This window comes from Leucoraja erinacea, chromosome 21, assembly GCF_028641065.1.
Source record: "Leucoraja erinacea ecotype New England chromosome 21, Leri_hhj_1, whole genome shotgun sequence".
NCBI lineage: Eukaryota > Metazoa > Chordata > Chondrichthyes > Rajiformes > Rajidae > Leucoraja > Leucoraja erinaceus.
The window spans coordinates 15,518,386-15,541,077 of record NC_073397.1 but is presented as its reverse complement, the minus strand read 5'-3'; the positions used below and the strand labels follow the sequence as shown (position 1 = coordinate 15,541,077).

General features: G+C 45.8%; 1 protein-coding gene across 2 annotated transcripts in view; it reads right to left on the bottom strand.

The window, feature by feature from the left end:
* Window positions 1–1,847: 1,847 nt before the first annotated feature.
* Window positions 1,848–22,692, bottom strand: part of LOC129707278 (glutathione hydrolase 7) — a 40,976-nt gene continuing 20,131 nt past the window's right edge. The window contains exons 7-17 of one of the 2 annotated variants that reach the window (XR_008725167.1): window positions 21,428–21,501; window positions 20,651–20,844; window positions 18,163–18,250; window positions 16,687–16,814; window positions 14,748–14,836; window positions 13,546–13,698; window positions 11,870–11,987; window positions 9,300–9,437; window positions 8,504–8,603; window positions 6,431–6,803; window positions 1,848–6,238 (exon numbers count right to left, since the gene is read on the bottom strand). Coding sequence is in view for 1 of the 2 variants with exons in the window: in XM_055652192.1 (XP_055508167.1) it covers window positions 6,640–6,803; window positions 8,504–8,603; window positions 9,300–9,437; window positions 11,870–11,987; window positions 13,546–13,698; window positions 14,748–14,836; window positions 16,687–16,814; window positions 18,163–18,250; window positions 20,651–20,844; window positions 21,428–21,501 (1,246 nt within the window). In the remaining variant the exon portion in view is untranslated. Of the gene's footprint in view, window positions 6,804–8,503; window positions 8,604–9,299; window positions 9,438–11,869; window positions 11,988–13,545; window positions 13,699–14,747; window positions 14,837–16,686; window positions 16,815–18,162; window positions 18,251–20,650; window positions 20,845–21,427; window positions 21,502–22,692 lie in introns of both variants that reach the window. The other variant, XM_055652192.1, reaches the window with a different exon arrangement.

Here is a 22,692-nt window from a genome sequence, read left to right as displayed (position 1 = left end):
ACGAGAGGGTTTCACAAGCCTTCTAATTTACTTCCGTCTCTTTTTCTTTCCTCTTTGCTGACTGGGCAGGATTGGACGGGGCGCTGCTCCCGGTGATCGAGCTCGTGAATTGGATACGATCTGCGACAGTTTAGAGCGGTGGAGGGAATTGATGACATCACCTGGCCAGGGCGACCCCAGCAACACCGACCCAGTGCCATTGCCGGGACAACGGGCCTTTAAGGCCAAGTTAAGACTCCACATTTTAAACAACTTTGAACTTCAATGGTACAAAAAGATGGCCCTGGAAACGTGGCAACTTTTGTGAACTGCCTCAGTGCAATCTACTGCTCTTCCACTCTTATACTTGAGTATGATATTATCTATGTATGGTGAGATTCTAACTGAACTGGGTGGGGGAGGGGAACAGCACGAGGGTGCAGCAGTAGTGTTGCTGCCTTACAGTGCCAGAGACCCGGGTTCGATCCTGACTACGGAAGCCGTCTGTATCGAGTTTGTACATTCTCCCTGTGACTGCATGGGTTTTCTCCGGGTGCTCTGGTTTTCTCCCACACTCCAAAGATGTACAGGTTTGTGGTCTAACTGGCTTGGTAAAATTGTAAATTGTCCCTTGTGTGTGTAGGATAGTGTTAGCGAGTGAGAGTCGCTAGTCGGCGCGGATTCGGTGGGCCGAAGGGCCTGTTTCCGCTCTGTATCTCTAAACTAAACTAAACTGTATGCAAAAAAAAAAGAAATTATATTGTACCTAGGTACATGTGACAATAAAGTACGATTGACCCATCACTCTGCCAATTGTTTGGGCCTTCCTGTACTGAAGCCAAGCCCAGAATGATTCAGTGCATCCATCATTCTTAGCAAGAAGGAAAATTCTACGAGCAGGTCATTGCAACCCTACACACCCAAATCAGTGAAAAGGTTGCTGCAGCTAAAGGATACAATGAACAATTGAGAAAGGATTGCAGTAATATTAGATGTGGAGGAGTATCCCATGCAGAATTTCTTACATTTTATGAAATAAATGCTTTTTCATGAACTTAGTGAAGCTGAAAAAAAAGATACAGTTGAATAAAGTGAAATGCACAAAAGCTTGAATTATGTTGATATAAGGCAGTAAGAATATACTTGGAAGAAACGTATCATGCATTGTGCAAACATCAGTTGCAGCGTTGGCAATAAATTATACAGGTGTTCAATGCAGACATTTTATATTAAACATGAAGTTCTTTTCCAAGTTGGGATCAGAAATAATTCTCAACTGCAGTAAGGTTAACTTTACTTTAGACTTGAGGTAGTGTGGAAACATGCCCTTCAGCCCACGTCGACTACACTCGCACTATCCTACACACTAGGGACAATTTCCCAATTTATACAGAAGCCAATTAACCTGCAAACCTGCAGGTCTTTGGCATGTGGGAGGAAACCAGAGCACCCGGAGAAAACCCACGCGGTCACAGGGAGAACACACAAACTCTGTACAGGTAGCACTTGTAGTCAGCATCGAACCCGGGTCTCTGGCGCTGTAAGACAGCAACTCTACTGCTGCGCCATTATGCCGCCCTTAACAATTGAGTAAATTAGAACCAGTAAATTACGAGGAGATGGAGATAGACATTTCTTTATTCAAATGAATAATTGAAGGATAGATGAGTAGATCTTTTAAGGGAAAATTGGATAACCATTAGAAGCAGAAAATGCAATACTTTAGAGGAGAGAGTGGATGTGGTTTTGAATTATTTAAACACAAATGGTCTTGTTCTGTGCAACAAATTAAATAATTTCTCCATAATTAAGTGATCTGGCAAGCCATTACAAAATGATGGGTGGTGCATCAAGAAATAACAACTCAACCCTGCACAATGCACATTTTATTTAAGTGTTTACTTTTTTTTTAATCCCCACATTTTCTGCCTTTTGATACAGGATCATCAATGTCAGCAGGTATGGCTCACAGTTAAACAAATTTATAGTTACAAGGAAAAGCATCATTCACGCCTCACATCAGCACAGATGCATTTAAGAGCATTGTAAGGGAAGCTGGTGACACACGTGAGGGGAAATGGAGACATCATGCTGATGGATTCAATGGCGAGTGAGAAGAGTTTACTGTGGAGCATTCAACCCAACACAGAACACTTGGACGCAATGGACTGCTTCTGTGGAGCACTTTCTGTGTGTAAATACATCAACCAGAATGCTATATGGAGCAGTTTAGCCTCTGCCTTAGTTCTAGATATTAAGCAGGGAGGTTTTTGGAGTCGTTGTTACAAATGGTATGTGCCCCAGAACTCGGAAAAATCTTCCAGAGTTGTACCTCTCAACTGCTGTGCACCTAGATCCTCGGACTATCCTTGATCGGACTTCACTGGCTTTATCTTTATCATGTATCTGTACACTGTGGATGGATGATTGTAATCATGTATAGTCTTTCCGTTGACTGGTTAGCACGCAACAAAAGCTTTTCACTGTACCTCGGAACACGTGACAATAAACTAGAGTAAACTAAATTATACTGTAGGAAAGTCCATCAGATGAGAAAAGGAATAACATTGACTGTGGTGTCTCATAAGAATGGCCATCTTATAGTTGTCATTAAGTTCTAGAGAAAATGTTGTGTGTAGTGGGGGAGGGTAACAAATGAACTGGCAACGTTTCCAGCCTGTAACGATGTTCCTCCTCTTAATACACAAACACACTTTCATTTAATGTTTTAAAGTATGTTACTCAGTTGTAATGAATTTTCCTGCGAGTTTAAAAGGAACAGGATATATGCAAATAATCTAGACACTAGGTCCAGCTGCTAACTTACCCACACTCCTGACACAAAGTGCTGGAGGAACTCAGTGGCTCAGGCAGCATCACTGGAGGGAAATGGACAAGATGGTGTTTTAGGTCGGCACCCTTCTTCAGACTCGTGGAACGGAACATGGTCCCGAACAGCGAGGTCTGAAGAAGGGTTCCGACCTAAAACATCACCTATTCCTTTATCTCCAGAGATACTGCCTGACCCGCTGAATTACTCCAGCACTTTGTGTCTGTCTTTGGTATAAACCAGCATCTGCAGTTCATTGTTTCTACATTTTAACAAATGGCACCTAGCGCCACTGTACTGTCATGCCAGTTTGAAATTTGGTTTGCTTAAAACGATTCACAATGGAAATAGAGAGGAATGCAGGGATTTAAGATAAAAACAGAAACAGCTTGAAATTCTCAGCCAGTCAGGCAGCATGTGGGGAGAAGGAATCAGATGCAACATTTCAGGTTAATGACTTTCATTGGAACTCGAACTAAATCTATTTTTGTAACGTCCTGGTGTAGAATGTTTGCTGGCCTACAAGTTCACTACAAGGTCACAACACAAGGTCTGTCTGAGCTACTGAAATTAATTTTATCAAAACCCCAAGCCTATGAAGGAACTGCATGTTGGAATCTTTCTTCCTGATCATCTGTATATGACTTGCATTCATAGCGAGCTTGTGAATGACACCAAGTAGCCTATAACACATGTAGTGCAATATTCTTGTCTACATTTCAGTGGCCAAATGAAGCTAAGTGCTGGAGTAACTCAACGGATCTGGCAGTATCTCTGGAGAACACGGATAGGTGACGTTTCGGGTCGGGACCTGCACTCTAACCACCGGGCTTGAACAATGACTCCGCCGATCCTCGCCTCTCCTCCTCCGGCCACCAGAAGGCTGGGGCCGTCAACTCACCTGGATTCCAGGCCCAGTTCCAGACCGAGACAAATCCCAGTTCCAGATCGAGAGTCTGGACGCGAAACGTCACCTATCCATGTTCTCCAGACATGCTGTCTGTCCTATTGAGTTGCTCCAGCCTCAAACAATGTGTCCTTTTGTGCATTAATCAACATCTGCATTTCCTTATTTCTACATTTAATTGGGTCTGTTTTTACCCCATCCATTGACATGGAGGCATCCATGTTTCCCCAGCTATGTTTTATTGCAAAGCTGTTTGCTTTTAATTTTTCTCAAGGCCCCTACTTGTGTGGGTGACTGAATCTCCCCGCCCGACAAACTCAATCACATATCCAACTAACCTTGAGCCCTGATTCTATCCTCAATGGTCCTAATCCTGAAGAGCCCCTCCCCCTCCCAAAGCCTAATCTTGGCAGCCCCTCCAACTTTTGACCTTACTGATTTCCCAACAAAATCGCATGCAAACTTTGACCACCCCCAGGATTACAATCTTACTGGCTCCCTTCCCATACAAACTGTAGCCCCCCCCCATCACTTCCCTACACTATCACGTCTTCCCACTCGGACCACAGCACATTGGCAACCCACCTGACCCCGTGCACATTCAGTGTGAAAGACATTTGTGCAAAGATGCCTTGGGCCTCGAGTGCGACAGAATTTCACGGGCAGGAATTCATGGAAAGAAACTGGCACTGTTTGTTCTCAATGCTGGGTTACTTAAACCCACCTTGTCGGCTCCTGAGAATCGATAAGCCGGAAAACACTGTACAAGCACAGTGGACGGCATGTCTTTTAAAATAAATAAATAAATAAATACAGGCCAACGTTGAGATATTTGGCACCAGCGACTGAGAAATGATTCTGTGTTCCCTCAATCACATGCACAAAATGTGTATGCACGTGCTGAACTGCGCTACTGATATTCCTTTAGTTTAGTTTAGAGATACAGCATGGAAACAGGCACTTCGGCCCACCGAGTCCGCGCCGATCATCGTTCACACACTAGTTCTACACACTCCCTACACGCTAAGGGCAATTAACAAACGGGAAATAAACCCGCACGTCTCTGGCATGTGGGAGGAAACCGGAGCACGAGGAGGAAACCCCGGCGGTCACAGAGAGAACGTGCAAACTCCACGCAGACAGCACCCGAGGACGGGATCGAACCCGGGTCTCTGGCGCTGTGAGGCAGCAGCTCTACTGGCTGTGCCACTGTGATGTCTGATTTCTATTGACTGTAACAGTATCCATCTTCAAAGATGGATTTTAACATGCACAAGTTAATACATTATGAATTTAGCACAGGCAGAAGAGGAAGTCAATAGTGTTTTCAATGCCAATAGTAAACCCAAGGCCTGCAACATAATGTAACTCCATCTGGGTTGAGACAAGGAGAGAAGCAACAGGAGAGTCAAGGGGAAATAAACTAGATGGATATGTTCTTTCTTCCTTACAGCATGTTTGATTATACACCAGATAATGGTGCTCAATAGAAAAAGTAAAATCAAAAATAAAGTTATGTTAATTCACCAAAACTGATTAATGATTACCTTATTGGAAGTGAACATGTCAGTTACCGTATAGTGAAAGGCCTGGATAGAGTGGATGTGGAGAGAATGTTTCCACTGAAAATCTAGGGCCATTGCCTCAGAGTCCAGAGGCCAGAGCCTCAGAATAAAAGGACGCAGCTTTAGTAAGGAGATGATGATGAATTTCTTTAGCCAGAGGATGGTGAATCCGTGGAATTCATTGTCACAGACAGCTATGGAAGCCAAGTCAATTGATATTTTTAAGATGGAGATTGATAGGTTCTTGGTTAGTACGGGTGTCGGGAGTTATGGGGAGAAGGCAGGGGAATGGGGTTGAGAGGGAAAGATAGATCAGCCAAGATTGAATGGCATCGTAGACTAGATGGGCCAAATGGCCTAATTCTACTCCTAGAAATTATGAATTTATATCATTGACGTCACAATATATCGATGACTTAAAGTTACAGGATCTTCTGAATCTTCGGGATCACTGGACACCAGAGGACATAGGTTTAAGGTGAAAGGGGGAACATTTTATAGGAATCTGAGGGGTAATGTTTTCACACATAGGGTGGTGGGTGTATGGAACGAGCTGCCAGAGGAAGTCGTTGAGGCAGGGACAATTGCAACATTTATGACACAATTAGACAGGTACATGGATAGTATAGATTTACAGTGATATGTGCCAAATGCAGGCAAATGGGACTGTAGATTGCGTCATGTAGATTGGTGTGGGCAAGTTGGGCCGAAGGGCATGTTTCCACGCTGTATGACTCTATGGAAAGCGGGGGAGATGGGGGGGAGGGGCGAAAGCAGGCAGAGGTTTGCCAAGCAAGTATACATTTTGCAAATGTTCCGAGGCAGAATGATTTGCAGTGTATATTTTAACTGCTCTTTAGGTTCCAGTACAAACAACACTGGTAAACCACAGAAGGTAGGCCGTCTTAAGTTAGAAACATCAAACTCAAGAAGGCTAGACACAACATGCTGGAGGAACTCAGTGGGTCAGGCAGCATCTCCTGAGAAAAGGAATGGGTGACATTTTGGGCCGAGACCCTTCTTCGGACTGTGAGTCAGGGGAGAGGGAAAATAGAGGTGTGAAAAGGTACAGAACAAATCAGAAAGGTCTCGACCCGAGACGTCACCTATTCCTTTTCTTCAGAGATGATACCTGACCCGCTGAGTTACTCCAGCATTTTGTGTCTATCTTCGGTGTAAACCAGCATCCGCAGTTCCTTCCCACAAACTCAAGTAGGATTCGGATTCTCCTCTTTACTGTTTTCCAAGACTATTGTTCTCTGCAACTAACCTTTGTCTCTCATTTTTGTGACTTCACAGCGAACCAAAATGACAAAGGAAAAGAAGGAAAGACAAACAGATATTGGCTGAATTTTTGGCTAGGAGATAACAGCCACTGCTGCCTCGTTACTCCGGGGGTCCTTGGCACCAGTGATGAAGTCATTGATCCTCTTGGCGACATGGACCAAGGAAAAGGAGTCTTCTCTCACCACCGTGTGATTTCTCTCCATGAGGAATTCCACATCTTCGTCAGGGAATTCATCTGATTGACAAGAAAGAGTTGAGTGTTACGTCATGGGATCAGAGGCATTTACCACAGAAGAAGGCTATTTGGCCCGTTTTGTCCATGCTAGCCAATGTAGATCATACATACATCTGAATTAGGCAGCAAGAGACAACCACTCTGTCCCTCGAGCCCCACGAACAGGTCATGGCTGATTTACTTGCCATCTGAACCCTGCTTTTCCAGCTGTCCCTTGAGATTGTCATCACCCACACATGCTTATCAAAAATCTATCTACCTCTGGCACAGTGGCACAGCGGTAGAGTTGCTGCCTTACAGCGCCAGAGGCCTGGGTTCAATCCTGACCATGGGTACTGTCTGTATGGATTTTTAGGTTCTCCCTGCGACCCATGGGTTTTCTCCGGTGCTCCGGTTTCCTCCCATATTCCCAAGGCGTGCAGGTTTGTCGGTTAATTGGCTTTTGTAATTTGTCCCTAGTGAGTGGGATAGAACGAGTGTGAATGGGTGATTGTGGGTTGGCGCGGAATCGGTGGGCGGAAGGGGTTGTTTCCACGCAATATCTCTTAACTAAACTAAACTGAAACTAAACCTAAGCGAAGCCTAAACTCTCTTATAAATAAAACAGTCAGATATTCTGCATCCACTCTCTATTGGGGAAAAGAGTTTCAAAGCTCTTGAATCTCTGAACGTAAAAGGTTCAGTCCCATCTCAATCTTAAATGGGCCACACCTCGTTTTTAAACAGTGATCTAATTCATAGTCGATGAAAAGAAATATAGGATGATTAGGCACAGAAACAGGTCCTTTTGCCAATCGAGTCTGGGCCAACCATTATCCATCCATTTATACTTGTCCTATATTAATCCCATTTTTTTTTTTAAACTCTCCTGACATTTTCATCTACTTCCCTCAGATCCTGCCACTTATCGACAAGCCTAGAACAATTTGCAGCAGCCAAATATACCTCCCAACCTGCAAGTCTTTGCGATAGGGAGGAAACTGGAGCACCAGGGGTACGTGCCGACTCTGTCCAGACAGCACTCGAGGTCAGGATCGAACCCGGATCTCCGGTGGTGCTTGGCAGTGGCTCTACCAACTGCGCCACTCTGCCACCCCAGTGAATGTCGACCCATGTACAACTTAGCTACAGCTTTTGGTTGTGAATTCTTTCGGCACCTCTGAAGTTCTGGGATGTATGTTATAAGTTCATTCGTCGTAGGAGCAGAATTAGGCCATTGGAACCATGGAGTCTCCTCTGCAAATTCAATCATGGCTTTCTTCCACTACCTCTTACCTTTAGATGAGGAGGACTTTCTTTAGTCAGAGGGTGATGACTCTGTGGAATTCATTGTGGCAGATGGCTGTGGAGGTCAAGTTAATGGATATGTTTAAACCGGAGATTGACAGATTCTTGATTAGAATGGGTGTCTGGGGACATGGGATGAAGGCAGGAGAATGGGGTTGAGAAGGAAAGATAAATCAGCCACGATTGAATGGTGGAGTAGACTCGAGGGGCCAAATGGCCCAATTCTGCTCCTAGAACCTATGAACTTTGGGATGAAAAGATCCTGCATCTTACAAATTACTCCCAGAAACTCCTGCCGTTGCTGCACCTCCGTCATTCCCGCTAGGGTCCCTTCCCAACTTTAGCCTAATGCCTCTTTCATCCACTGGAAATAACTATTAGCAAAGAACAAAAGATGGTTTTAATGTACTTACTGTCAACAAGCAAAACATCTGGCTGCAGCTGTGCGTAGAGTCGGCCAAGGGCAAGGCTTTCGTTCAGTAGCTTGTGGAAAGAGAATACATTCAACAAAACCTGTATGGATGTAGGACAAAGACAACATTATATAGGTGAATGAGATTTTTATTATACATGGAATTCCATAGTGCCTGCATCAGCAAAAGTCTATTCTGCCCAATTATCCATGAGCCACTCCCTGCCCTCCTTTATCCAATGTTACCTGTTCGTCAGGACAGCAGAAGGCAGCACAGTGGCCCGGCAGGTAGAGTTGCTGCCTCACAGCGCCAGAGACCCGGGTTCGATCCTGACCTCGGGTGCTGTATGTGTGGAATTTTTACATTCTCCCTGTGAGCGCGTGGGCCTTACAGTCATACAGCGTGGAAACAGGCTCACACTGACCCGTCTACACCGGTCCCACCTGCCAGCGTTTGGCCCATATCCCTCTAAACCTATCTTATCCATGTACCTGTCCAAATGTTTCTTAAATGTCACGATAGTCCCTGCCTCAACTATCTCCTCCAGCAGCTCGTTCCACACACCCACCACCCTTTGTGTGAAAAAGTTAACCCTCTATTAAATTCCCCCCCCCCTCACTTTAAACCTGTCCTCTGGTTCTCAATTCCCCATCTCTGGGAAAGAGACACTGTGCGTTTACCCAGATCTATTCCTCTCATGATTTCATAATTCTTTAAAACATGTCGATCTGATCATCTCTCAATCTTGTAGAGACAAGGGAATGCAAGCTAAATAATACACATTAATGCTGTTGACCTCAGTAATGCTGCTCAAGGCTTTGGTCCCACTGGATGCTCCCAGGGCAAGATAGGTTCCGCACACACCTCGTAACGGCCGCACTATGGTCGGCAACAGAAACGACAAGGGCCGTTTGCCAGCTTGAATAATGTTTCTCTGAAACAAAGATAGAGATGGAAAAGCGGGAGTTATTCAAGGCCACATTCTTCCAGGAATCGTGTTCTGTTGTGTCACAGGGGTCAAATCACATTGAAACATTAGACATAGAGGCAATGATTCAACTATACTTTATTGTCACATGTCCATAAGTTCTGTGAAATGCTTTGTTTTGCATACAACCCTGTAACATTCATGTAGCAGACCTCACCTAGGCAGGACACAGGAGTCGACACTTTTCTGGCACTGACAAAATTATAAAAAGTTAATGGAACAGTTTTATAATCTGCAAACTCCACATAGCAGCAAACAGCCCCTCCACCTCCCCAGGTCCCCCCAACATTCTCGGCGGCCCTCTGCTTGTCCCCCTATGTTTTCAGCGCCCCTCCGGTGGGTCCCCTTGCGTTCTCGGTGCCCCCCCCCCGATGGGTTGTTCTCAGCGGCACTCCTCGTAGGAGTAGGCTATTTGGCCCGTCATGCCTGTTGTTCCTCTCGGCAAGGACGCAGCAGATCTTTTACCTCTGCTTCGCTTTCCACCACGAACCCCATATCCCTTAATATCGAAAAACGATCACTCTCTGCATTAAACATACTCCGCAATTAAGGTCCGACAGACTCTCGGTAGGCAGTTCCAAACATGAACCACTGGGTGGTTGGTGAAGAAATGTCTTCTCATCTCAACCTCTGTCATCAGGCTTCTGAACAGTCCTTCCATAAGCTAGGGAACTCTTCGATTCACCTCTACCCCACTGCTGACATCTCTGGAATAAATTGCTACAATGCTGAGAACTATATTCTGCAACTCTGTATCTTCCCCTTTGCTTGACCTATTGTACTTGAGTTTGAACTGATTGTATTTAAGTATGGTGTATCTGATCTGTTTGGATAGCATGCGAGACAAAGCTTTTCACTGTACCTCGGTACGTGTGACAATGACGAACCTTCCGATCAATCAATCAATCAAAGACTTTATTGTCATTCAAAAATACACCAACAAATGCAAGTCTGAACGAAATTTTGTTGCATCTGGCTCACCGTGCAACATAAAATGGCAAAAGGATAAAATTGATAAAAAAAGATAAAATAGATAATAGTGGCTGCACATTATATGGAATTCAAGAGTCTGATTGCTCGGGGGAAGAAGCTGTTGCAAAACCTGGCCGTTCTGCTCTTAATACTACGATACCTTTTGCCCGAGGGCAGCAGAGTGAACAGTCCATGATGTGTGGGGTCTTTTATAATGCTGTTGAACTTATTATGCTGTTGACCCGAGTCTGAAGAAGTGTCTCGACCCGAAACATCACCCATTCCTTCTCTCCAGAGGTGCTGCCTGTCCGGCTGAGTTACTCCAGCATTTGGTGTCCATAGTCAGTGTATAACCAGCATAGTCAGCATACACCATAGTCAGTGTATAACCAGCATCTACAGCTCCATCCTACATTAAGCCTAAATCTGATTAGCTAACTATTTAATGTGAAATTGCGACGACTCTGAAACATGAAATGAAATGAAATGAAATGATTCAATTTATTGTCATTGTCAGTGTACAGTACAGAGACAACGAAATGCATGCATACATAAGGGATTGCAGATGCTGGAATCGTGAGCAAAAACAAAGTACTGGAGGAACTCGTCGGGTCAGGCAGTGTCTGTGGAAGGAGATGGACAGAATTCAACTCAGCTTGTTTAAATGTGAGGACAGTTACTGAGCCAAGAGAAGTTGACAAGGATTTGAATGTCACTCATGGTGTCGTCAAGAATCCAGTCATGACACGTAGTGTAAAAAACACTGCAGCATTTCATTGAATGAAATTGATGCACATCAGCAGGCTGGTTCCGTGTGATGTCAGGGAATGTCAGCCCAATGCAAACTCATCCATGGGCTTCAGGGTTAGGGTCCGGGTTTACAAAATTAAGAATTATACCCAAGATAGATACAAACGGCTGGAGTAACTCAGCAGGACAGGCAGCATCTCTGGGTAGAAGGAATGGGTGATGTTTCGGGTCAAGACCCTTCTTCAGACTGTCAGGGGAGAGGGAGATGAGAGATATGGAGGGGTATGAAAATGAGAGATCAAAAATGGAGTATATCCCATATCCCTCGTTTCCCACTCCCCTGACTCTCAGTCTGAAGAAGGGTTCTCGACCCGAAACGTCACCCATTGCTTGTATGCAGAGATGGTGCCTGTCCTGCTGAGTTACTCTAACATAGAAACATAGTAAATAGGTGCAGGTGGAGGCCATTCATTGTGTTCATGGCTGATCGTCCCCAAACAATAACCCGTGCCTGCATTCTCCCCATATCCCCTGATTCCACTAGCCCCTAGAGCTCTATCTAACTCCTTCTAGCATTTTGTGTCTATCTTTGGTGTAAACCAGCATCTGCAGTTCCTTCCTGCACACTAAGAATTAAACCCTCTTAACTTGCTTACCATATTCACCGTCGAATTGTCCTGTGTTTGGTCTGGCCAGGAGAAGTCCAACATTTGGCTGTTCAGAAGAACTCCGGAGGGTGTTATGATCCCACTGCCAAACGGCCGGTTCAGGGAGCTGGACACAAGGTGAACACAAACATGTTTCAAGGTTAAGAACTCCTGCAGTTCCTGCTTGGTTTCAAGATGCTCCATCTGTTACAGAAACCTCCTGAATCATCCTTTCCTTATCTGAATGAACAGCATTTGTTTTCAATCCGCAAATAACGCACTACAGACTGTAGGTATAAAAGTATGGAGTAACTCACTGGGTGAGGCAGCATCTCTGGAGAAAAAGGATGTGTGACGTTTTGGGTCAGGACCTCTTTTTATCCGCTGAGTTACACCAGCACTTTGTACCTGCTGTATCTTTGGTATAAAGCAGCATCTGCTGTTCTTTGTTTCTATGTACTGTCTTTCTACACAACAAACTGTCTTGGTTGCACGTGGGACTTTGGGCTTTTGTTTTGCACTAATATTGTTTTTAACTTATTAAACTTTTTTTATTTATCATGTTACCTATGGGTATTATTTTCTGCTGCAAGTAAGAATTTCATTGTTCCATTTTCGGTGCATATGACAATTCAACACTTTTGACTTGTTGCAAAATATCTTGAATGGAATAATACAGCTCATATATCTTAAAAATGCTTGGCGGGCAATGAACATCTTCAATAGCAGTAACAATTATCGTGCAAGCAGAAATAGGGCCAATATATGCAATGGGAGGACTGGGGTCTGATGCTATCCCAGATATCTTCAAAGCCTGGGCTTCCCCCACCATTTAAGAGGTACACATATGATACATTAAAGATTATTCACCAAGCACATCGGCCAAAGACAAATGATCTTCTTGTAAGTTTGGATAATGATGACCAACTTATATTAAAGGAGACAAACAGGAACGGCCCATGAAACTTAAATGTTTTTTGTTAATAAAGAAGATCATGAAACATACAACAAGAACCTTGTAGTGATTTGGTGCCAATAGTAAAAATGTCTTCATTGTTTAGTTATTTTTTTTCAAGAATCACATTCTGGGAATAGTCTATAATTTTGAGAACAATGCAATGAAGGAGCTCATGCCAATAATGGATGTTTTCTTTCCCATTTAAAAATGTATTGTAGAAACATACATTGTAACTTGATAGACAAAATATGCTGGAGTAACTCAGCGTGTCAGGCAGCATCTCTGGAGAAAAGGAATAGGTGGTTTCGGGTCGAGCCCTTCATCAAACTGGGCGATGACGTCTTTGGAGTGTGGGAGGAAACTGGAGCACCCGGAGAAAACGCACGTGGTCACTGGGAGAATGTACACACTCCAAACAGACAGCATCTGTGACCAGGATCAGGTTAGGTCCCTGCCGTTGTAAGGCAGCAACTGTAAGGCACCGCGCCACTGTGCCACCTACATGTTTCAAGATACTTTGGTGCAAAAGGCGATATATAAATGAGGGCATCATTATACTTCGATGAAAGACACTACAAAGAATTATGATTCTCGTGATAATACAAAGGATGTTATACTGATGTAGCCTGGTATAATTAAGTCAATTTGCCTCAAAAAAATCAGCTCCATCTGGACCCGACTCCAGAAAGGATCAAAGTCTCTTATAAAAACATTGCTGTGCTGTTACCTCACAATGGAAACGATGAAGTCATCAGGCCCAATGACATGGACCTGACTTGCGGAAGGTCCAGTCTCCAGGGTATTGAGATGTAGATAGTGGTTTGGGGGAAATGCCACACTTTCGTTGATCAGCTGACGCAGAGAATTGGCTTCTAATTTGCTGAAGGGAGAGAGCAAAATAAATACAGTAAACCCTCGCAATACGGACCTCTATGTAGCGCGTTTCGGTTATAGCGGACCGAGGCTCCCGTTGCACTGCCCCCCCCCCCCCCCCCCCCCCACTCTGTCAGTTTCCCAATGAGCTGGCGCCACGTGGCGGCAGCTTCCGGTTGCGGGAGCAGAGAGAGCAGGCGCGAGTACCGCGTGTAGGACTGGGGGCTCTGCGGCTCTCCAGCCTGTGGATTCCGGCTTAATTAACCCACCCCAATGTTGTGTTTCTTCATTCCCAGGCTTGGTTATAGCAGACCATCGGTAATAATGGACACCATCCCCCCACCCTCCCCACCGTGCTACCATAACTCTATGCACCTCAATCTACCCATGTGGATACATGGAACTGTAGATGTTGGTTTACAAAAAATGACACAATGTGCTGGAGTAACTCAGCAGGTCAGGCAGCATCGCTGGAGAACATGGATAGGTGACATTTCAGGTTGGGACCCTTCTTCCATCTGATTCTATGGAAGGGGGTGGGGGATGAAAGCTGGAAAAGAGGAGGGGCAAGACAAAGCGTGGCAGGTAGTAGGTTAATAAGAGGTTTTTGAGAGGCAGATGTTTGGACAAAGGCCAGAGATGAGACAAAAACGGGAATTGTGAAGCTGGAGGAATGAATGAGGGTAGTAGGGGAGGGGGAAGGGGAGAAATAGGTGTGAGTTCAGGTGTGGCACTGGGGAGTGAGGAGGAGGTGGGGGAGAGGAGGGAGTGTTGAGGGAAGGAGGGAGAGGAAGAGGTGTGGGTTTTCAAACGTCTACACTTCTTGCCTGATGGGAGAGGGGAGAAGAGGGAGTGTCTGGTGTGCGACTCGTCCTTGATTACACTGGTGGCCTTGCCGAGGCAGCGTGAGGTGCAAATAGAGTCAATAGAAGGGAGGTTGGTTTGTGCTGCGTTTGACATCTGCCGCTGATGGAAATGATTAAAGATTTAGTCTTAAAACGTTTGACCCAACTTTACACAGGTAAAGAACCGGTAAATGTAAATGAGATCACGCACCTAATCATCTTCTCCGTCACCTCAGTTGTTGTTGGGTCAAATAAAGGATCTCCGAGGCTGCTTGCAAGACCTAATGCAATTTTCAACGTCTAGAGAAAAGAAAGTGAAGAAGTATTTAAGACCCACAAACAATAAATAGGCGATCTTTGTGATAATGAGCACATTTGATGATCAAATAATTTGTAATAAAAATGAATTGCAGATGCTTGTTTATACCAAATGCTGACACAGAGTGCTGGAGTAACTCAGCGGGTCAGGCAGCATCTCTGGAGAGTGTGGATAGGTGACATTTTGGGTCGGGACCCTTGTTCAGACTGATTGTAGTGAATTGTAGGGGTTCTGTCTGAGGAAGGGCCCCGTCCCAAAACGTCACCTACCCATGTCCTCCAGAGATGCCGCCTGTCCCGCTGAGTTACTCAAGTGCTCCTTTGCCAAAGTGAGGGCATACACAAATTAGAGGAACAGCACCTCATATTCCACTTGGCTAGCTTACAATCCAATATTATGAATATGGAATTCTCCAATTTGAGGTAACTACATAACCCTATCCTTCTCCCTTCTTCACCCACACAACCCTCCCTTGTCTTCTTTCCAGCCGCGCCCCCTCCCTCTGACTCACCGGGACTCGAACCTACATCTTCCATCCCCCACCCCTTCCACCTGCATCCCTTCCTTTAGCTTCACAATTCACAGCTCTTCAATCCGTTTGTTTCGCACCTTCTGTCTTTTCATCTCAGGCTTTTGTCATGTGCCTGTCAAATAGCCCACCTCACCTGTGTTAGCCTATTACATGCCAGGCTTTGTCCTGCACCTCCTCTATTCCAGCTTTCTTCCTGCCCATAATCAGTCTGCATCAAGGTCCCAACCCGAAACGTCACCTATCCATCTTCTCCTGAGATGCTGCCTGACCCACTGAGCTCCTCCAGCACTCTGTCTTCTTGTGTAAACCAGCATCTGCAGTTCCTCTACTCCAGCACTTTGTGTTTTGCTCAAGATTCCAGCATCTACAGTTCTTTGTGTCTCCACTTCAAACCGAGAGGCTTGCTTTCTGGAATGCATTTCCAAATGAACCCTAAAATTCCTTCATTTCAGCATGGCTTTCGGTCTCCCTCTTCCCAGCTATGTCCATTTTATACCTCCACGTGATGGAAACATTGAACAGGATCTCCGTGCATTCCGGCCCCTTCCCACACAGGACCTTGACCAAATGTGACCCGACCCATGTTCCTGGGTCAGGGAAGGACACTTGATGGAACGGCATGGGCAGCAGTTAGCATTGTATTTCCAGAATGACAGGAAGCCATTTAGAAGGTCCACTATCAACCTGATCCCACCAACAAACAACAGCCCCCTTTTACAATAGACATAATGATGGTCTCTCGTGAGGTCTTACACAGGGGAGGGTGTGGTGGCCTTTCGTGCACCTTCCTACTCCTTAATGGGCAACCCTCATTCCCAGAAAGATGGCTGTAAATGAACGGTGAGAACCATCTGCCAACATTGGGGAAAGAAAGCAAATTGATAATGCAAGACACTAGCAGATGGTCTTAGTGAGGGACCGACGATGAAGTCGGTCCGGTGGACCCACTTTGGTGCTGCACAACCCCATGACTCTATGACCAACGGGAATCTTTGACCCATGAATTCTCAAAGTGGAGGGTCACTTGGAACTGTGAGGAATTGAGAACTTTGAGGTCAACCATCCACGGCATACAACATCCTGAGGTACATAATGGAAGGGCTGAGCCATCTAACAAACTCCCCATCCGCCCGTCCCATCAGGCGTCTTCTACCCTGCCTGTGGTGGAACCTGCGGGTCCTAGACTGGCCTCATCCGTCATCGCAGAGCCAGGACACCTGTAGTGGAAACAAGACATCCTCAAACCCAAGGAACTGCCTGAAATGAGGCCAACCTTACACCAGGGTCCACAAGCCCTACCTCTGTGAGGAGGTGATAGGTCAGGTTCCTGGAGGCCTGGGTCGTTATGTTAAATCCCTCCAAAATGTTGAGGGCAGCAACAAGAGCGGCTCCCGTGTGTGGGGGGGGAGCAGTCAGCACAAAGCGACCTGCAAAACACCACAAAATAACCGTTACTGTTGACCAGCCCATTCCCCAAAAGAATAACTTTCTTTGTAAAGATCATGAAGCCATATTGAGCAACGATCATAATCGCAAAGTGCTGGAGTAATTCAGCGGGTCAGGCAGCATTTCTGGAGAAAACGGACAGGTGACGTTTTGGGTTGGGACTTTTCCTCAGATATTGTCCGGGGTGGGAGGGGGGGATGGGACTGGAAGCAAGAAAAGACCAGGACAAATCAGGCCGGCAACAGATGACCTCAGGCATGGTGTTTCCCTGATAGGCCGATTGTTGGTTAGCATTGGTGGGTAGGTTATGATCATAAATCTATATTGAGCATTTTTGGGAAGTTTATGATCGTGAAGCCATATTGAGCATTGATGATAGACACACAATGCTGGAGTAACTCAGCGGGTCAGGCAGCATCTCTGGAGAGAAGGAATAATGATGTTTCGGGTTGAGATTGTTCTTGAGACTGAGCCTACTCTTTCCTCCTGCTCTCCAACCTACTTTGAGCATTGGTGTGCATGTTATTAGTGAGAAATGTGTTCGTTTGCAGGACCATTTTACTGATGATTGAGGGCCGAACGTTTGAACCAGATTGAATTTGTCCTGCTTTTTGGGATCAGGGCACACTGCAGAGCAATCTCCCCCTTGTCAGGCAGATGCCAGTGTTGTAACTGTACCTGGAACAGCTTTGGCCAGAGGTGCCTCCAGGGGAACCTGAGGGGTAACTTTATAGCACAGAGGGTGGGGGTGTATGGAGCAAGCTGCCGGAGGAGGTAGTTGAGGCAGGGACTATCCCAAAGTTTAAGATGCATTTAGACAGGTACATGGATAGCACAGGTTTGAAGGGATATGGGCCAAACGCAGGCAGGTGGGAGTCGTGTAGATGGGGCATGTTGGTCGGCATGGGCAAGTTGGGCCGAAGGGCCTGTTTCCACACTGTATGACTCTATGAGCACGGAAGCAGTCTCTTCAGCCCAAGATACCCCATCTACAGTACCCCATCACCAGCCTGAGTTCGGCCCATATTCCTCTAAATGTTTCCAATCCATGCACCCGTCCAATGTCATTTAAAGACATTTTGATGGGCACAGAGATGTATTTTGAAGTGAGGATATTATTCCCTTTACACTTCTGGGAAAGAAATCCAGGATTTAGATCTAGAGACAGTGAAAGACCATCATAATATTTCTAAGTAAGGATGGCATAAAACCTGGCGGAAATCCTGCAGAAGGTGATATCCCCACGTAGCTTCCTGGTTTGGTAGGGTCTGGGAAGATTTAACTATTCCCTCCTGCCTCTTCAACCTCTATGCTGAGGTCAGTGCCTACCTTGGTACGATCCTTCAATGGGCTTCTGGACAATCGCACTGTAGTTAGCAAAGTCTTCTGCGGAGAGTACTCCACCTTTGCTCCGAACCTGCGAGGAAAGACAGAAGAGAGTCAGTGTTAAGCTCTTGAGAACCACCAAGTTCTTCGTAAGGCTATTCACGGTAGAGACACTCCCGGACTTTTGCAATAGATGACTTACGTAAACTCATACCTATGTAAATGATTCTGTACCCAATCCCCAGTGCAATAAATGCAGCTTGTAATTTCCACAACATTGTGCGATCACTCTTGTTTACATCGGAAACCATCCGGCAATGGAGGAGGGGCTTACCCAGAAGGTCGTGCGCTACAGAAATGGCCCAGACTGCAGCCTGACGTCACTGAGACAGTTCATGGGCCACGGAACTGGGGGGGAGGGGGGGGGTGAAGAAGGGGGGGCTGCAGCCCCATCACTTTTTTGGCAGGACTTGCTTCATAACCCAAAATTATCCGGCCCGCAGGCGTATTTTTCTCTTCTTCTGAGGACCTCTGCCATCCAGAATCTCAGAACAATAGCACAGTGAGCGTGGCAAAACCACGACCAGCCGCGGCGGAAACCGACTGCCCCTCCAAAACCCTCCCTCCCCTCTGCTCAACGGCTAATCACAGCGCGGTTCAGTCGAGATATGGGGCAGTGAACGAAGCACTGTGATTAGCCACCGAGCGGAAGGGAGGGAGAGTCGGCCCTGAGAGAGAGAGAGAGTCGGCCTGAGAGTTGGGGGATGGCCTGTATTATCCCCCAGTTTTTGGAGGTCGAGCAACAACAACAAAAAATAATTGTCCCACCCTCCCCCCGCTCTGCTCCCTCATCGGGTACCCCTGAGGCCGGTGATCAGTGATTGCTCAGCCCCCCAAACTTTCAAAAACGTTCCGCGGCCCCTGCAGTTAATTCTCCCAGTGATGGACACACAGTGCTGGAGTAACTCAGCGGGTCAGGCAGCAACTATGGAGAACATGGATGGGTGACATTTCTGGTCAAGACCCTTCTTTAGTTTAGTTTACTTTGATTAATTTTCACGTGTACTGAGGTACAGTGAAACGCTTTTGTTGTGTGTTATCCAGTCAGCGGAAATACAATACACGATTGCAATTGATCCATTTCCAGTGTAAGGGAATAATATTTAGTGCAAGGTAAAGCCAGCAAAGTCCGATCAAGGATAGTACGAGGGTCACCAAAGAGGTAGATAGTAGTTCAGGACCGCTCTCTGGTTGTTGGTAGGATGATTCAGATGCCTGATAACAGCTGGGAGCAAACTGTCCCTGAAACTGGAGGTGTCCGTTTTCACATTTCTATAGCTTTTGCCTGATGAGAGAAGGGGGAAGAGGGAGAGGCCATGGTGTGACTCAGATTCGGGCAGGGGATGGGAATGGTGACTCCAACCCGTAAAATCCGACTTGTGTGAGCGTTCACGGAACGTAACTCTTATGTAAATGGGGGTCTCTGTATCTACAGGATCCTGAAGGAATACATTATCAGAAGTACGTTGTAATGTAGTGCTGGGATACTGAACCAAATGTGAGGCTTATTGGTAATCATATTTACACATTGATAGATCTAATGATAGAAGAAGCAGAGGAAGTGCATGCTTCATTATCTTGGCTTCTACAGATTGCTTCAGTCCATGCCAATTGATTCTATACAAACCTTACCTCAGCAATATGCCCAAAATAGCCAAGTGCTTATCTGCAGCAAACCGTGTCATGCAGATTAAACTGTTTCAAATTGCAATTACCACCACAGAGAATGGGGAAAAGGCAGCCAATCTCATCGAAGACAAACACTTTACAGGCCACGCTCTTATTTCGCCTCTACCATCAGGAAGAAGGTAGAGGAGCCTGAAAGCCGTGAATATCATGTTTAAGAATTGTTTAATCCCAGCACTCTTGGACACTGCACAACACTAACCTCAGCAGCTATGATCTTCTTTGGATTGTGTCTTTGGTTGCACAACCTAGAGCAGCACAGCAGCCTTACAGTGCCAGAGACCCGGGTTCAATCCTCACTACAGGTGCAGTCTCTGCAGAGTTTATGCGTTCTCCCTGTGACCAAGTGAGTTTTCTCCGGGTGCCCCGGTTTCCTCCCACACTCCAAAGATCAATTGGCTTTGGCAAAAAAAAAATTGTAAATTGTCCCTAGTGTGTAGGATAGTGCTAGTGTTTGGGCTGATCTCTGGTCGACACAGACTCGGTGGGCCGAAGGGCCTGTTTCCGCGCTGTATCTCTAAAGTCTAAAGTCACAACAAACTTCAGGTTATGCACTACTTTGGTGCAATTGGGTAATGTACCTATTATTACAACTGTTAATTTAATGTATTTTTGATTGTTCTATATTATGTGTGCGTTACTGTGTACATGGGCCTGTTAATCTGCCACAAGTAAGAATTTCATTGATCTGTTGACAATACATGACATGAAAATGAAGCAATCTTGATTCTCTTGACTTCTTTACCTCTGAAGCCATTTCCTCTGTGATATTTCCTTTGTAAAATGCCGAAACGCCCTCCAGACCAATTGCGTCGAAAATAGCTGCCAGATCCAAGCGTTTCATGAAAGCACCTGACCGTAACGGCTGTCCATGTGGCAGGAAAATCTCACGGAAAATCTCGGATACATTTTTGTCCTTTACTTGATCAATTGCTTTAGCTGGAATCACAGAAAACAACAAAATCAAGTTAGGCTAAAAACAAATCATTAGGGGGTCTTGATCAACAAAACATTTCAAACAACAGAATATTGTTTCCCTGCTCAGAGAGAGTGACGTGGTGACATTTTAAGTCTTCCAATGTACTTAGAAATACATACATGGCAGTTCAGTTTGGTTAATTATTGTCATGTGTACCGAGGGAGTGGCCGGGGTGAGACTAGTCTTTGATTATGCTGGTGGACTTGCCGAGGCAGTGTGAAATGTAGATGTAGTCAATGGTAGGGAGGTTGGTTTGTGTGATGGTCTGGGCTGCGTCCACAATTCTCTGCGATTTCTTGCGGTCTTGGATGGAGGTTCCTTAGCCTCTGTATATTTCTCCTGCTGTTCAGGGAATGGATGCGAAAGCGGGATAACATACAAATAGTGTGAATGGGTAATCGACGACAGGCATGGACTCGGTGGGCCAAAGGGCCTGTTTCTGTGCTATATCTCAAACTGAAGCTAAAGCAGTTTTCCCACTCTCCCAATAGCAGTGCGCTGCCCTGAATTACATATCGGAGGAATAAAAAAAATTCTACCAACCAAGTTCTTGAGTGACGTTGAAACCTTCCAGTGCAACTTTTGATGCTGCAGACATTAACTCAGACCAGGAGATCCTGAAGAAAGGAAGAAGTAACAGCAACATTATTGGACAATCTTGTACAGGATACACAGTTCTTGACCAAAAAGTCTCGCTGCAAATTAATATGTCAATGATTCCCCTTCAATGTTGTTAGAATCTAATTCAAGGCTCTGGACTTTCTGCACATCAAGTTAGCCCTTTCATGGGCCACACAGCAGAAGAACCCGTCGGGATGTAAGCCGCCCCAATCCCCCGGATGTAGGCGCGGAACCGGGAAACCCGCCTGAAGGATGTACGCCGCCGAACCCGGCCCCTGCTTGTTCCTGAGGACCAGAGAGGGTGGAGGGAGTCGGCGACAGACGCTGGAACAAAGGGCCAGTATGAAGAACCGGCGGGGGGGGGGGGGGGGGGGGGCACGATGGCTGAAGGTGACCGGGCGAGGAGAGGACGATGGTTCACTGGCAATCCGGAGGGAGGCAACGGCAGCAATGGGCCTTTATGGGACTTTGACAATGGTGCCAAAACCTGGCAACTCTTGCCTATGGCCAATGGGCTGTTTCTGCACATTTTGTACTTAATCTGGGATTGTATTTATTTATGGCAATAATTTTACTGAATAATTTCACTGCACCTGGCTACATGCGATAATACGATACGATAGAACTTTATTTAACCCAGGAGGGAAATTGATCTGCATACAGTCATCATAAAATACAAGGTACATGAAACATGAAATTAAAATGACGAGTGGAAAGGATTGGGGATGTGCAAACATTGGGGTGGGGGGGGGGGGGGGGGGAAGAATAGTCAGTCTACCCCATGACTGAAGGGGGAGGAGTTGTACAGTTTGATAGCCACAGGGAAAAAGGATCTCCTGTGGCATTCTGTCCTGCATCTTGGAGGAACCAGTCTGTTGCTGAAGGTGCCCCTCTGGTTGACCAGTGTATCATTGAAGCAAGGATTTATTGCCCACACCTACTTGCCCTCGAGAATGAGACTGCGGCCATTTTCTTGTGCTTCAGCAGTCCTTTTGTTAAAGGAGTCCCACGGTTCTGTTGGGTCATGAGTTTCAGTGATGACGGAGGAACGGTGATGTTTTTCCAAGACAGGGCGGTTTGTGACTTGGAAGGGAACTTGCAAACGCTTTTAGAGCAGAAATTAAAATGTTCGCTTAAAACACTTCTGACTCAGCAGTTTTATCTTTGCTGCGTCTCATCAAATATTC